At 54.7% G+C, this 14295-nt stretch overlaps 1 protein-coding gene across 2 annotated transcripts; it reads right to left on the bottom strand.

Moving 5' to 3' along the window:
* Nucleotides 1–1533: 1533 nt before the first annotated feature.
* LOC116811774 (neuroligin-3-like) lies at nucleotides 1534–12058 on the bottom strand. Of its 2 annotated transcripts, XM_032757143.2 has the most exons (5): nucleotides 11943–12058; nucleotides 8731–9387; nucleotides 8032–8091; nucleotides 3567–3626; nucleotides 1534–1909 (listed from the first exon to the last, which is right to left on the bottom strand). In XM_032757143.2, exons 2-5 carry the CDS (start codon nucleotides 9185–9187, stop codon nucleotides 1602–1604), a joined length of 885 nt encoding a protein of 294 aa, XP_032613034.1. In that variant the 5' UTR covers nucleotides 9188–9387; nucleotides 11943–12058; the 3' UTR covers nucleotides 1534–1601. The 2 variants fall into 2 exon arrangements, with proteins under 2 accessions (XP_032613034.1, XP_032613035.1); XM_032757144.2 differs by lacking the exon at nucleotides 8032–8091 and having other exon boundaries at nucleotides 1535–1909.
* Nucleotides 12059–14295: the final 2237 nt, after the last annotated feature.

The raw sequence follows: 14295 nt of genomic DNA, 5'->3' as shown, positions 1-14295 counted from the left end.
TTTAGCACCCATATGCCTACAGACCTGACCAAGAGCCTACACTCCCGCTGAAACTCTTCCTCCAGGAAGAAGTTGCCTTCTTCATGCCACTACAGGGATGCGGGGCTTGGGGGAGCATGAGCAGGACCCTGTGTGCTTAGTCACCCTCTCTGAGGCACTCGTTTACCTCAAGACCTTGGCCATAGATAGGCATGGGTGGTCACCAAGGAAGGTACAGGGTTCAAGGGCAGCCTAAATGACTGACACAAGCTTGTGCACAGCAGAGAATGCGGGGGTGGGGAGGTGTATGGGTGCATATGAGGAGGCATTTGGGCAATGAGTGCATATGCATGGGAGTATGTGTGTGATGGGTGGGAGTCTGCAGGGGACATGCTTAGAGTACAAAGAGTGTGTACGTGGGCATATACGGGGTAAGGAAGTGTGGGGGGACTTGGGGGATGCGGTTGGGCCTGGGTCAAGGTGTGTGTGCATGTATGGATACAGGTGCAGCCTCATGTACACGGATGTGTATATATTTGTGGGGTGGGGTGAGGGGAGAAGTGCATGGGTGTGTGCTGGGTGTACATATGCAGGCTGTGTATGGAAGAGTGTGTGCATGTATATGCATGCATGCATATGTGGATGTGTGTGGGGGGGAGTGTACGTGTAGGGGAATGACATAAGGGCAGTGTGTGGGATGTATGTAGATGTGGATATGGTGTGTGTGTAGTATCTGTGGATGTGTGGGGTGGGACAGTGTGGACAAACAGGTAAGAGTATACGTGTGTAGGGAAGGGGAATGTTGGTTTGTGTTTCTGAGGAGATAGTGAGGGACAGGTGTGTGTGGTAGTAGGTGGGTGTGTAAAGTGGATGTGGAAGTGGGGTGTGCAGGGGGACACGGGCGTGTGTAGGTATTTGTGGGGGGTGGGTGGAAGGAATATTTATATACATTTAAGGTGTATATGTGTGGAGTTTGGGTGTGGACATGGATGTGCAGGGTGTAGGTTTTTGTGTGGGCTGTAAATATGGGGGTAAAATGTGAGTGTGCGTGTGTATGCGTCGTGGGTATGGGTGTAGATGTGGCTACAGAGACATGGGGAGAAGCATATGAGCATGTGTGTGTGTATATGCGGAGGGTGAGAGCCATCTGCGGGGTGCAGACGTGGAGTACACAGACCGTGTGGGTATCTGGATATGTGTTCTGGAGAGACTATGTGAATGGAGTTACCTGGAGTGCTGGGAGAATGTGTTTATGTGTGAGGGGCCTGGAGATGTGAATGTGGGGCTAGGTGTGTGTACTTTATGGGGGTGAGTGAGAAATCAGTCTTCCTGCAGGTGCATGGCGGGGTGGATGTGTAAACACATGAAGGTAAATAGGTATGTGGCCATGGAGTGGGCTGGAAGGAATATCTGTGCATGTGTGGGGTGTTTAGAGATGTGGGGCGGGTGGGTAGAGGTGAAGACAGGACAGTGGAAAATTGAAGCATCCTACAAAACTCAGCCAAGTGAAAGTCTGGAAGCAGAGACCTGGCTTGGGACCTGAGAGAAGGTGTGAAGTTTGAATTGAATTTCCGGTGGCATCTAAACCTTCCAAGAAAGGGCCTGGGGATATGGGGAAGCCCCTAGCATTTGGGTAGGGGCCAGAGGATAACACCATTTTGACTGTGGTTATTAGCAACAGCTAGAGAAGCAAGGCTATCTGTTTTTAAATTCTCCAGCATTCTTTCCTCCCTCCTTGAGAAGCCAGTCTTCCTTCCAGGCACCAGGCAGGGAACCATACCTAGCACTCCAACCCGATAGTTGAGGGTGATGACGATGACATTGCCATAACTGGCGAGGACGCTGCCATCAATCATGTTGCCTGTCCCTTCCATGTAAGAGCCTCCGTGGATGTAGACCATGACGGGTTTAGCACCACTGTCCCGGATGTCTGCAAGGAGAAGGGGTGAGACACAGGCTGGGTGGGATGCCCTTCCTCCCCCACCCCCGCCAGCCCGGGGGGGTGGGTGCGGGCAGCAAAGCTATCCCAGGTGCCAGGACACCACCGCCATCCCTGAGGGCAGGACTCATGGGGCTGCTCAACCTGGAGCTCAAGCATCAGCCCGAGACAGTGGGGCTTCAGTGATCTTTTTAAAGGCTCTGGTTTCAAGTGCCTCCCAGCTGAAGGCAGCCAGGCATGTGATACAGCCAGGCCTCAGTGGGCCATGGCTGGGCCCTGGGGGCGGGGAGCAGCAGAAAGAGGAAGGGCTGGTCCTTTAGCCACATCAGGTGAGTTGCTGCCCTGGGCACCCAGGAGTCCTGGGACCTGACATGGCTTTAGAGAGCAGGAGCTGGGGAGCCCTGAAACCCCCAAGACTAGACCAGTTACATGGAAAAACGGCCACTGGCAGCAGCTGGCCCCCCAGTGCAGACAGAGACAAGAGGTGTGGGAATAAGGGGTGGCACAGGGAGAGAACAAGGAAGGATGTGGGGAAAGGGGAGTGAATGGCAGAGATAGGGTGGGGGGAACCTTGTTGACATGGTTTCTTAGCCATGTGCCCATTTCCCCATTCTCCCTGGGCAGACTTAACCAGAAGCATTGGGGATGGGGCAGAACTAAGAATGACAGAGCCTGCTCCCAGTCAGCACCAAGATGAAGATGGAGACTCCCCAGAGGCCATTCAACAGGGGACCATCAAGCGGCTGCTCCCGAGCCCAGGCGGCACAGCATCGGGGCTGGGGCAGTCAAGAGAAGGCTCCAGGCCTGATCACCTCTGCCTGTAGCCTGTCAGTCCGTGAACTGGACCAATACTCTCTGCCATGCCAGCACAGCCCTACCCATCACCACTGGGCCCCCCTGAGCTGCCTGGCCCCTTCGGGGCAGAGGGGCAGGGCCAGGGCATGGAGGAGGAAGGGAATGCTCTCTGCTGCGGAGCAAACAGAACTTGTTTCTCCAAGGAGGAAGGCTGGTCCGATCATTGCCCAAGGATCTTATGCCATCTATTGATGGCTGTGGAGTCCTGGCCTCAGCCTGGCATTTTAGCCCAGTCTTTCTGGCTTTGTCTTGTACCTACGGCAGCCCCTAGCCCCGAGACCATCTCTCTCTTTTCTAGAAGGCTGGGGAGGTTCTGGTGCTGCTTTTCCAGCCCCTTTGGTTGTCACTGCCTCATTCCCCAGTTCACCGTCCTGCGGGGCCCCTCTGCCAGAAGCCAGGCTCCCTGTGAGACACAGGTAATCTCCTTGCCGTTCCGTTGCCTTTGTCCTCTCCCCGCCCTCAGTGGTCCTGCTTTCTCTCCACTCTCCCTGCTGCTCAGTAGGGGCAGGTGCCTCTGAACCACAGAAGATGGGGAAGGGGCGGGAGACCCAGGCAAGGAGGACGTCCTCCCCACGGCTCTGCTTGTGGTCCCCTGCTCCTGCCAGCCATGTCCATCACCCCGGAACTCCCAGTGGCCAACAGGGCCAAAGACAGATGAACAGCCCAACGGCCTTGTACAGGAACAGAAACACACCAACGGACAGACAGACAGACAGACGGGGCTTCTCCCCATCGAGAAGGGGAGGGGCTCTGTGCCATGCACCAGCCGCCGCGCCCTGCAGCCCCCAAATACCTTCATCTTCATCCCCGTCATTATCCGCTAAGTCCTCGCCCTGTTTCTTAGCGCCGGATCCTGGGGACCAGACACGGGGAGACACAACAGCACAGAACAGAGAACAAAACAGAGAGAGAATTCAAAAACAGCATGACTGCAGTGTGGCCCAGCAAGCCAGCTCCGGGCCTGGGCCCAGGACAGGCAGGAGGGATGGCAAGAACTGAGGGAATGGGTGGGCTGAGGCCCAGACCTTCATCAGGATGATGGTGTTGCAGGCCCCTGCTGTGCTGGCCTCTCTGCACCGCCCTGCCCCGCCTCCCTGTCCCCAACAGCCCATCTCAACCAACTACCTTTCCAGTGAGGAAGGAGGTAGCAGCAAGTGGGCCAGGGCACAGAGCCAGAGACCCACTCAGGGGAAGGATTTATTCTGGGTGGAAGGGGCTGCTCGTGTGTACACAGGCAGGTCGAGCTGGAGAGCAGGGTCAGGTACCAAGGGTGAGGGGTGACATTGCCAGCAAGTGTGGAGATTGTGGATACGAGGTACTTAGGGCAGAGACGTGTACAGGGACCCCAGGCCTGAGCTCCTGGGGCCCAGTGGGCAGGCTCAAGCTGGGCCTCAGCTGACCCTGATTCCCACAGGAGAAAATGGGAGATGAAGCTTTCCCTCTGGTCTTCCTTATTGGAGCCCCTGCTCTGGTTAATGGCAAATGGGGTTCCTGCCCACAGGAACCAGTGTTGAGAGCAGCAAGCATTGCTCTGAGATGTAGAGAGAGCCAGAGAGGGAGAGAGGGACAGAAGAAAGGGGAAGAGGAGAAAGGGATGGTGAGAGAGAGAAAAAAAAATAGAAGAGAAACAAAGAGATAGGAATAATGGTCACAGCTCCAACCATGTACTGAATATTCACCATGTGCCAGACACTCTACTTCTGCCATATTGTTTGATCCTTACACCCCAGTGAGATAGGTCCTATCCTTATTCCTGTTTCACTGATGGGGAAACTGAGGTTCAGAGGGGTAAAGTGACTTGCTCAAGATCACACAGCTAGGAAGTGCTAGAGGTGCGATTCACACCCAGGTCTGCTTGACTCCAAAGCCCATGGTCTTTCCACTGCAACATGCCACCTTTCTGGGGTGGGGGAAAGGGGAAGGGAGGGAAGAAATAGATGAGAAAAGCAGTGGGGCATGTAGGGGAGGGGAAAGGAGGGGAAGAGAAAAAAGAGACTAGAGGCAAGAAGGGAGACATTTAGGATCTGGGGCTAAGCTGGCACAAATTCTCCTTCCTGTTCTAAGGAGGCTAGAAGTGCATCCTGGCGATGGCTGTGGAGGGAGAGGACCGGCTGTCTGGATGCTGGTCAGTGTGTGGAAACAGAGGGGGCTGTGCTGCCACCCCAGGCATCTATGACATCAGATACCCTCAGCCTGGAGGGAGCAAAGAGCCCTCTTTCCCAGCCGGTCTGGACTCTGATGACTAGATTTCCTTACAGCCATTCATCAAAACAGGAACTGCCCTCATCCTACAAAATGGCTTTTCAACTAGGACAAGAGCACAGCTCTAGGGGAGAAATTGCCTCTGGCTCCCTGAACTTCCGGTGGCACCTACCGTCTTAACACATTAGCTCAACACCTGCCAGTGCTGTCCTCAGAAACCTTAATGGGACATGGGCATCATCCCTCACACTGTGGACAGCCTACCAAACGGAAAGGAATTGCTCATCCCCAGACACGAATTCCTTCCAACTTGATGGGGTGGGGTGTTGGGGAGATGGGGCAGGTCTTTCCCAGGAAACTCTTCATTTCCCATCATCCCTGACTTAGAAGATACGTCCCTTGTGAACCCCTCTGTGAGTGTCCCTGGGTTGCTGCATTGTCCCAGCCTCCTTCACACAGATGCCTCTGCTCCTTCAGCCTGGCACTTGCTGAGCAGCTCCTAGCGGCCACGCCTCTCACCCAGGTCAGCCTGACTGCAGACCACCATTCCCAGACCCTGCGCCCCTGAGGGATCCCAGCCAGGCCGGTCCCCAGACCTCTGCACACCACAACCCTAACGACCTCCGGGGATGGGTCTCCCTCAAGAGGCGGGATTTGTCACTTCCAAATGGCCACCAGGTCCTGGGTAGGGAACTAATTTGAACAGTGAAATGACCAAATGCCTTCCCTTGCACTGTCTGGAACCCACTTCCTGATTGGCCCATGGGACTTAGGGAAACCAGCTGAGTTTTTTTTTTTTTTTTTGAGATGGAGTTTCACCCTTGTTGCACAGGCTGGAGTGCAATGGCACCACCTCTGCTCACTGCAACCTCCACCTCCCGGGTTCAAGCGATTCTCCTGCCCCAGCCTCCCGAGTGGCTGGGACTACAAGTGCGTGCCACCACGCACCTGTATTTTTAGTAGGGATGGGGTTTCACCATATTGGCCAGGCTGGTCTCGAATTCCTGAACTCAAGTGATCCACCCGCCTTGGCCTCCCAAAGTGCTGCAATTATAGGCATAAGCCACCGCACCCGGCCAAACCAGCTGAGTTTTAATACAAGGCTAAGAGCTTCTTCAGAGCAGTGATTAGGCCTTTAGTCATTTCTAAATCTTTCCTCTACCTCATATCCCTCCACATCCCAACAACACCTAGCACGTGGCCTTGCCCACAGTCAACAATCACGATTGGTAAATGTGCGTGTTTGAGCCGGGGCTTCCAGTCTGCTCTCTGGCCACACTCTCAGGGCTGGACTGGACAGCCCAAAGCTCTTACTGGGCGATCATTCTTCCTAAGAAATGGTTAATGTGAATGCCATCTCCTCTCCTGCAGGGTTTTTTTTTTTCTTTTCTTTTTGAGACGGAGTCTCGCTCTGTCGCCCAGGCTGGAGTGCAGTGGCACCATCTCAGCTCACTGCAAGCTCCGCCTCCCGGGTTCACGCCATTCTCCCACCTCAACCTCCCGAGTAGCTGGAACTACAGGCGCCCACCACCATGCCCGGCTAATTTTTTGTGTTTTTAGTAGAGACGGGGTTTCACCGTTTAAAGGCTAATGGAATGCTAAGGCCAGAGCTGTACCCTACCAACCTCAGATGTGGAAACAGAGGTTCTGGAAGGAAAAGACTTGCCTAAGGTTTCATTGTGAGTTGGCAGCAGAGCTGGGACTCAGGCCTTGTGCTTCCCAGACCTGTACTCTTTCTGCAGCACCATGATGCTTCTGAATTACACAAAGAGACATCAATTGCCTATGGTGTGTGAGGTTCTGGGTGGGTTATGGGGCTGTGGTGAAATACTATCCCTAGAGCAGCGGGTCTCACTCCATGCTCGGGTGTGCATTAGAAGCACTCAGGGCTCATGTTCAACATATAGATTCCCAGGCTGTGCCCCCAGAAATTCTTATTCAGTAAGGAGCATCCCATCCCAGGAATCCTGACAACCCCATTCTGAGAAACCCTGCCCTAGGACATCAAAGGAAAACAAACTCCCAGCTTGCCAGAGGGTTGTAGGGATCAAGCTGTGATTTTTCCACCTGTTCCTTAGGCTGTTACTGTTCCAATTCTCCCCAGCCCAGCCACATCTCACCATTTTTTTGAGTTGGGGAGATGGGAATCAGCAGATGGGAGTTGCTTCTGTGTGCTACAGTGGAAAGAACACGCCCTGAGGGTCAAGAGACCCAGGTTTTGGTCCCAGCTCTGCCACAGACCAGCGACGGGGGCCTTGAGCAGCAGCAAGTCACTCCCCTGGGCCTGTTTCCTCATCTGTAAAATTGGGATACTGATTCCTGCCTTAGACGCTTCCAGAGATATAGGGAGGATTCTATAAGGTAAATGCCAAGGCACTTTACAGAAAACATAAAGTGATATTCCAATAGGAAGAATTATTATACAGGGGGAGAAACTCCTCTCAGCATGAGGGCAAATTTAAAATTCAGGATCTTTTGCCTCCTTTAAAGTCCATAGTTCCCAGAGACCCCCAAGTGCTGCCACCAGAGCAGCTTGGGTCTATCAGCTACACTCTGGCCAGAGGTAGTGGGGTGGGAGGCAGAGGTGTGTATGGCAGGAGTTACTAAATCTGTGTACACGTTTGGTCTAAGCTTCAGGGTGGGAAAATTGAGTCTAGACTTTCAATCCAGGAGAAAGAACACAGAAGGGATGGTCTTCTGGCTCCACCCACTAGGAAAAGGGTGGAGCCTCTGGCTCCATCTTGGCTTCCTAGAGTTTCTCCTGAGGTGTCACCGAGAGAGCCACTGGCTCTGCCTTTGGCACACACTTTAGGGTGGAATTTGGGGCTGGGAAGATTGGAAGAAATAGGGTTGCTGCTTCTGCTCTGAGCCTGCCTTAGGCCACCAAATCCTCCCTGCAAGGCAGCCAGGGCCCTCAGATGAGGTGGCGCTTATGCCTGCTCACTGCCCCCTGAGCCTGGGCTACTTGGAGGAAGGCTGGGTCCTGGGGGCAAGGGCAGGTGGGCAGACAGTCCTCCCTCTCTCTCTCTCTCCCTCCCCGCCGGCTCGCTACCTACCTCCTTTCCTACAAATTTTCTTGTTGGGCTTTCGGGCGCATTCCTTGGAAATCCGCTTTACTGTAAAATGAATAAAAAACTAAAAAATAACAGGAGGCCTCTGCCCAGGGGCATGCACCCCCCACCCCCCAGGCCCCAAGAGCTGAGCTGCTCTGCAGGCGGCACATGGCAGAGAGCCTGTCCCACCATCTCCTTGTTTCTGTCACTTACCTTAGTGTGACCCCCGCGGGAGGAGGCATCAGCTAGTGAAAGAGGAGGCACCTAAGCATCGCCCACCAGGCTTGCCCCCCCGCCCCCCACACACCCAGTGCCCTTGGCCACACACACCTACCACCTTTCGAAGCAGGTGGAATGGCAACAGGGGGGCCTGGTGGAGCCAGCATCCTCCCGCGGGCAGCTGCCAGCCGTGACCCATACTCCCCCAGGGGACCCCCATCCAGCACTGGACCTAGACCCGTCAGAGCTCTCAGGCCGGGCCAGGCCCCTCCTGGCAACAGTGTCACTCACACATGGGAGCTCAGACAATGCTGGGAGAGGGAAGAACAGGGAGGGGTGTGGGAGGCCAAGCAGAGTGATGGTTAGAAGCATTTTCACAGACAGACAGACGCATGCTGTTGGGCACACAACCACATGCAAGCCACAAACACAGCAGGGCAGGCGGGAGGCAGGGAGGGCACAGTGCCTGGCCGCAGCACTCACCATCCTCCGTCGGCACATAGACGTTCAGGTAGAGACAGTCTTCGTTGGGCTCCTGGATGTAAGTAGCGACGATATCCAAGTTGGCAGTGAACCAGACTGGCAGCATGACTTCGGGCACAGCTGTGTGGATGTTCTGGGGGCACACTGGGGGAAAGTGTGTGGCGTTCCGGATGCCCGACCAGGATGGGGGTGGTTCAGGGGGCAGGAAACGTTTCTCGCCGATCGGGGGAGCTGCATAGGGCACCCCCAGGTATTGGTCCACAGGCCCCAGGATCTCACTGGGCAGTGGTACCCGGGCACCCCTTAGCTTCCCAAAGTGAGTGTTGACTGTGGGTGCTGGGGCCTGGGTACTGGCCCTCAGCGCCAAACTGAGGAACCACAGGGTGAGGCACAGGCTCCTGCCAACTGTGGGCTTGGGGCTCAGGGACAGCGAGGGCGGGCCAAGCCGCAGCCACATGTTCCGGGCAGGGGGACTGGCAGGAGAGGCAGACTCCAGGGTCACAGCATCAGCCCAACAGGCAGCCCCTTCATGGCCACACTGACTTGAACCTCAAAACTGAGCTCTCGAGGGACACCTACAGGTGCCCAGCAACGTAGAGAGCAGGTCGTCCAAGCACCACAGCTTCAGAAAGGGGACTCCCTCAGGGCCAGACAGGCCTGTGGAAAGAGGGAAGTATGCGTCATCCAAGATGGTCTGGGAGGGCAACAGAGTTGGTCTTTGGGGGCCCCGCTGGGCTTGGGCTATTCTCTTATAGGCAGGAGAGGTTTCACATGCCCAGGGGCCCAGGGACTCACAGATGATCCACTGCCAATCAGAACCATTCTATGTGCCTGGCCATGGCTGGAAAATCCAAGGGGTTTGACAGTGACAGTTGCTGCCACTGCAAGTTCCCAGTGCCCAACTTCAACTCCACAGCCAAAGGGGTTCATCAGGGTCGGCTGGAGCCAGAATAGCATGTGACAGCCACAGGGTGGGGAGAAACAAAGATGGAGCTCAGGTCCCCAGGCATGCTGCTTGAGCAGAGCTGTGTAGCCCTTGGGACCTGGTAAGCCCACACAGGGACCTCCACTTCAGGACAGGATGGGATTGTCAACCTCACTCCGGGACACTAAGACACAAGAACAGAAAGCAGCAAATCGGCAGAGTTCCACAGAGAGACTCCCTCACCCTCAGGCAGGGCAGAGGGCGGGACAGCCATTCATCAGAGTCCTCCTCGGACCCTCCTGCGCCCCTCCTGTACATTTCTCCTCAGCCCTCACTGCTCCCAAATCCTTAAGCCTTGGTCCTTTCAGTTGGCTCTCTCTTAATTCACACCGAATTCCAGGAGTGAGGCAGAAAGAGTTCTGCCTAGCACCCTAGGCATTGTGGATGCTCTTCCGGTGTATTATAAAATAAACAACGGAGCATGGGGAACACATATTCAGAGACTCATAGAAATAAACTCACAAAGACTCAAAGAGGGAATGAGAAAGACCAAGCCAGGATCACAGACACTGCGATATTCACTCACAGAGACATACATTCCAAACCCACAGAGATCCCCTCATATAGTCCCACATTCTGAGACAGAGCACCTCACACAGCCAGAGCCTCACAGAGTGATACATTCAGAGACACACACAGAGACTTACTGAAATATAATCACACATACCCGCATAGGTAAATATCCAGACACATGCAGCATAATGGTGACACATAGGTGGAGACAGAAACAGAAATAGTAACACACTCAGACACACAGGCCTTCTGACACAGTTACACAGTCAACACATAGACACAGGCACACACAGATACTCCCGCATGCTCTCGCACACACACGCACACACACGCACATTCACGCCACATGCACATTTAGTTTTCCTCCATTTCTCCCGCCTTCCCGGATTGCAGGCCTGCTCCTTTAAGAACTGGCTGAAGGGGTGGGGGAGGGAGATTGGGAACGCCCGGCAATCAGCCACCACGAGAGGGGAATGAGAATGTGTGTGTGTGTGTATCTGTGTGTGTGTGTGTGTGTGTGTGTGTGCGTGTGTGTGTGTGAGAGAGAGAGAGAGAAGAAAAAGGAAGAGGAGGGAGGGCGGGTAAAGTGGCTAAAGGGGTGGGGGCTCAGAGGAAATGAGGAAATGGGGAGCAAAGTATGGGGGGTAAGATCCCAGACACTGCCCAGAATGCACCCGGGTGGGGGGAGGAGGGGAAGGGGAAGGAAGGGGTAGGAGTAGGGAGGTGGGGCAGGAGGGAGTGGGTGGGTGTGTGTATTGGGGGGGCATAGTCCGCAGCTGAGTTCACACAATCCCCCCATTCACCGTCTCCATGGCAACTCCAGGGCACAGACCGCTCATTCACACAGCTTCCCCACCAGCAACCCCCCCACATTAACCCCCTCGGTGCTGCCCCCACCCCACAAATTCCATTAACCCTTTCGGGATGCCCCCCTCTCCAGTAACCCTTCGGCGCCAAATGCCAAATTCTCCTTTGAGTCAATTCCCTGCAGCCCCTCCCCCGTGAGCACCTAGACAATCGGACCGACCCCCAAACGCCCTCTGTAGCCTAGGACCCACTGTGAATCCCCAAGGCCAAGATCTCCATCCTGGTCCAACTTGCAATTTGGGAGAAGACAAGGGGAGGCAGCAATGCCGGGGATGAGAATGGCATCTGGGGCTACTTTTGGGGCTGCAGCGGTGCTGGGCGCGGGGCATTGTGCAGGAATGGACCAATATTGAGAACTGCAGTATTGGGGGCTACGAGGGCTTGGAATGGATTGGGGGATGCAGTTGCACTGGAATGGGGGAGGATAGGATAAAGGCCTCCATTGGGTGGGGGGGCTGCAGAGAGTGGGGGAGGGAGCCTGGCTATGAGATGCTATGATGGAAGGGGGATGGGGCTGCACTGCAGGGGAGGGGGGACTGGCAATGTGCAATCCCGGGATGGGGCTGGGGGCCCTCAATAGGGGTATTTTGATGAGCATGCGGGATAGGCTGTGGAAATAGAGGGACCATGGGCGGGAGGATGATAGGGATGCGGGATTTAGGGAGGAGGTAGAGGAGAGAACAGAAGCGGGGGAGGATCGGGGGTCAGGGGTGCCGATGGAGAACATGGGGTTGAGAGGGATGGGGGCCACTGGCTGGGGAGTGGAGGAGCCTGGGATTGGGAGGGGTTAGGATGGGGGCAAGGTATGGGCAGCTAGAGGATGAGAGACCGGGGCAGGCGGCCTCACCTGTTCCCCGGGCTGCTGCAAGCGACTGAACCGAGCCACGGACCACCCATATCGCCTCCAGGCCAAGGGCTCCGCACCCGAATCCCCGAGATCAGCTCTCCGGCAGCCTGGCTGCTGTGCCCGCGCACCGAGGGGGCGCGCTGCGCGTGCCCGGACACGGGGGGGCGCGGTCCCTGCCATTAACTCCTTTTGTGCCAGAGATGGCTCAAGTCCTGGGGCATGGCCCAATTCCCCCCATGCTCAGGCACGTTCCGCTCCCTCCCTCTCACGCGCGCGCGCGCGCACACACACACACCTCAGATTGCAAGCTATCAGACAGGTGATCTTCCAGGGCAGCTAGCCCAAACTTTACCTGCAAAGCTTGAGACCTTGTCCCAAAGGGAGAAACTGAGGCACTGCCTGCAGGAACCCTCAGTCATACTACACAAAAACACATCTCCATCTCAATCAGCATCCCTTATTTCTCAGCACCAGCACTACCCAAGCAGCAACCAGTGGGGCCACTCTGCTCTCATCCTGTCACTCTCCCAAAGGTCAATGCTGTTCCCTTCTGCTGCTTCTGCTGGGGCATGTCAGACTGTCAGCATGCCAGTTGTCTGACCGTTTCAGTCTCTCCCCTCCAGGTTCAGTGTCTTTGTGTCTTGTGTTTTTGTATGTGGCACACCTGCCATTTGTTTAGCAACCCCCAAGCCCCTCTGAATGTCCCTCATTCCAGCCAAGCCTGTACTCCTGTGGCTCCTCAGAATGTTTATGTCAGGATAGAATAAGTGAGAAGAAAGCTTCGGTCATGTTTGCCTTTACACTGTCGGGGAGTTCCATTCCTTGTGCACGCAAACTCTTAAACTTGGTAAGTCCCATATAAGCAAGGGCTTCGTGGGCCTCAAAAAGGGCTATTTTATTTTTTATAACTTGGGTATTGATTGGTGCTCCTGGTTTTGCCAGCACACTAGACACTTCCCAGTAATAGGGTGCAACTATGGCTTGCATGTTATCCTTAAGTTGTCAAATCATCCTGTACCACCCACTCACAAGGCTGAGGCTGATCCTCTTCCAGCCCTAGCTAGGCAGGGCAGAAGACTCCAAGACTCCATTGTAGTAAACCAGTTGGCTCTCCTGGACAGCCTTGGATCTAGAACTCAAACTGGAAAGCAAGAGGGCGAGAATGGCCCTGCTGCAGCTCCAAATGTGACTCTGGGGCAACAGTTTTGAGTTTTCTCTACTGTAAAATGGGAGCGAGCAAGTCATCCTGGGTAACTGCCAAGGTGGGTCACGTGAGAACAGGCAGTTCTGGCAGCAGGGCAGAGAGAGAAAGGGTGCTTTTTACTGGTCTCTCTTCCTCCTAGAACCAAACGGTCCTTCCACGACCTATTCTATGATGGCACATGCCAATGGAGGGCAATTTTTCATCCAGGAATGTGACTCTCAGGGAAGTTCTCTGTCCTATAAAAGGTATGCCACTTGGTGCATGATGGGGACCACACAAGATGACAAGAAGGGTAAGCAGTGTCTGTCATCTCCTACCCTCCCCAGCTTGTTTGAGGCTCAACATCTGGGGTGTTGTGGAAGAAGAATCAGGTTCTATTGATGTTTCCCCTGGCCTAATGGCCCCTCCTCAATCCCAGCGGTATATCCCCCATGGAGGAAAGCTGTAAAGAAGCTCCAACATTTAGTTGAGAAGGTTCACTGCCCCTTCTTAAAAGACTAAGGGGCCGGGTGTGGTGGCTCATGCCTATAATCCCAGCACTTTGGGAGGCCAAAGCGGGCAGATCACCTGCGGTCAGGAGTTCGAGACCAGCCTGGCCAACATGGTGAAACCCCGTCTCTACTAAAAATATAAAAATTAGCCAGGCGTGGTGGCATATGCCTGTAATCCCAGCTACTCGAGAGGGTGAGGCAGGATAATCACTTGAACCCGGGAGGTGGAGGTTGCAGTGAGCTGAGACTGTGCCACTAAACTCTAGCCTGGGCGACAAGAGCAAAACTCTGTCTCAAAAATAAATAAAAGAGACTAAGGGCCTATATCTTAATGTGTTGCCATGTTGAAGAAGAGGAAGAGAGGGCAGCAATCCAATTAGAAGTAAGAAATTTAGGCCGGGCGCAGTGGCTCACGCCTGTAGTCCCAGCACTTTGGGAGGCTGAGGCAGGTAGATCATGAGGTCAGGAGTTCGAGACCAGCCTGGCCAATATGGTGGAACCCTGTCTCTACTAAAAAAAATACAAAAATTAGCTGGGCGTGATGGCACATGCCTGTAATCCCAGCTACTCAGGAGGCTGAGGGAGGAGAATCGCTGGAACCCGGGAGCCGGAGGTTGCAGTGAGCCGAGATCGCGCCACTGCACTCCAACCTGATGAT

This window comes from Hylobates moloch, unplaced genomic scaffold (genome assembly GCF_009828535.3).
Source record: "Hylobates moloch isolate HMO894 unplaced genomic scaffold, HMol_V3 SCAFFOLD_7, whole genome shotgun sequence".
Taxonomy (NCBI): domain Eukaryota; kingdom Metazoa; phylum Chordata; class Mammalia; order Primates; family Hylobatidae; genus Hylobates; species Hylobates moloch.
Note: the sequence above shows the minus strand (reverse complement) of the source record. Positions and strands in the feature narration are given on the sequence as shown.

What these genes read in the sequence shown, in the direction of transcription:
- LOC116811774 (XM_032757143.2), bottom strand. Translation starts at nt 9,187, where the DNA reads ATGTGGCTGCGGCTTGGCCCGCCCTCGCTGTCCCTGAGCCCCAAGCCC. An exon ending in CTATGTGCCGACGGAGGATG is followed by an intron (nt 8,092 to 8,730) that starts GTGAGTGCTGCG and finishes TTCATTTTACAG; the next exon opens with TAAAGCGGATTTCCAAGGAA. An exon ending in GAAAATTTGTAGGAAAGGAG is followed by an intron (nt 3,627 to 8,031) that starts GTAGGTAGCGAG and finishes TCTGGTCCCCAG; the next exon opens with GATCCGGCGCTAAGAAACAG.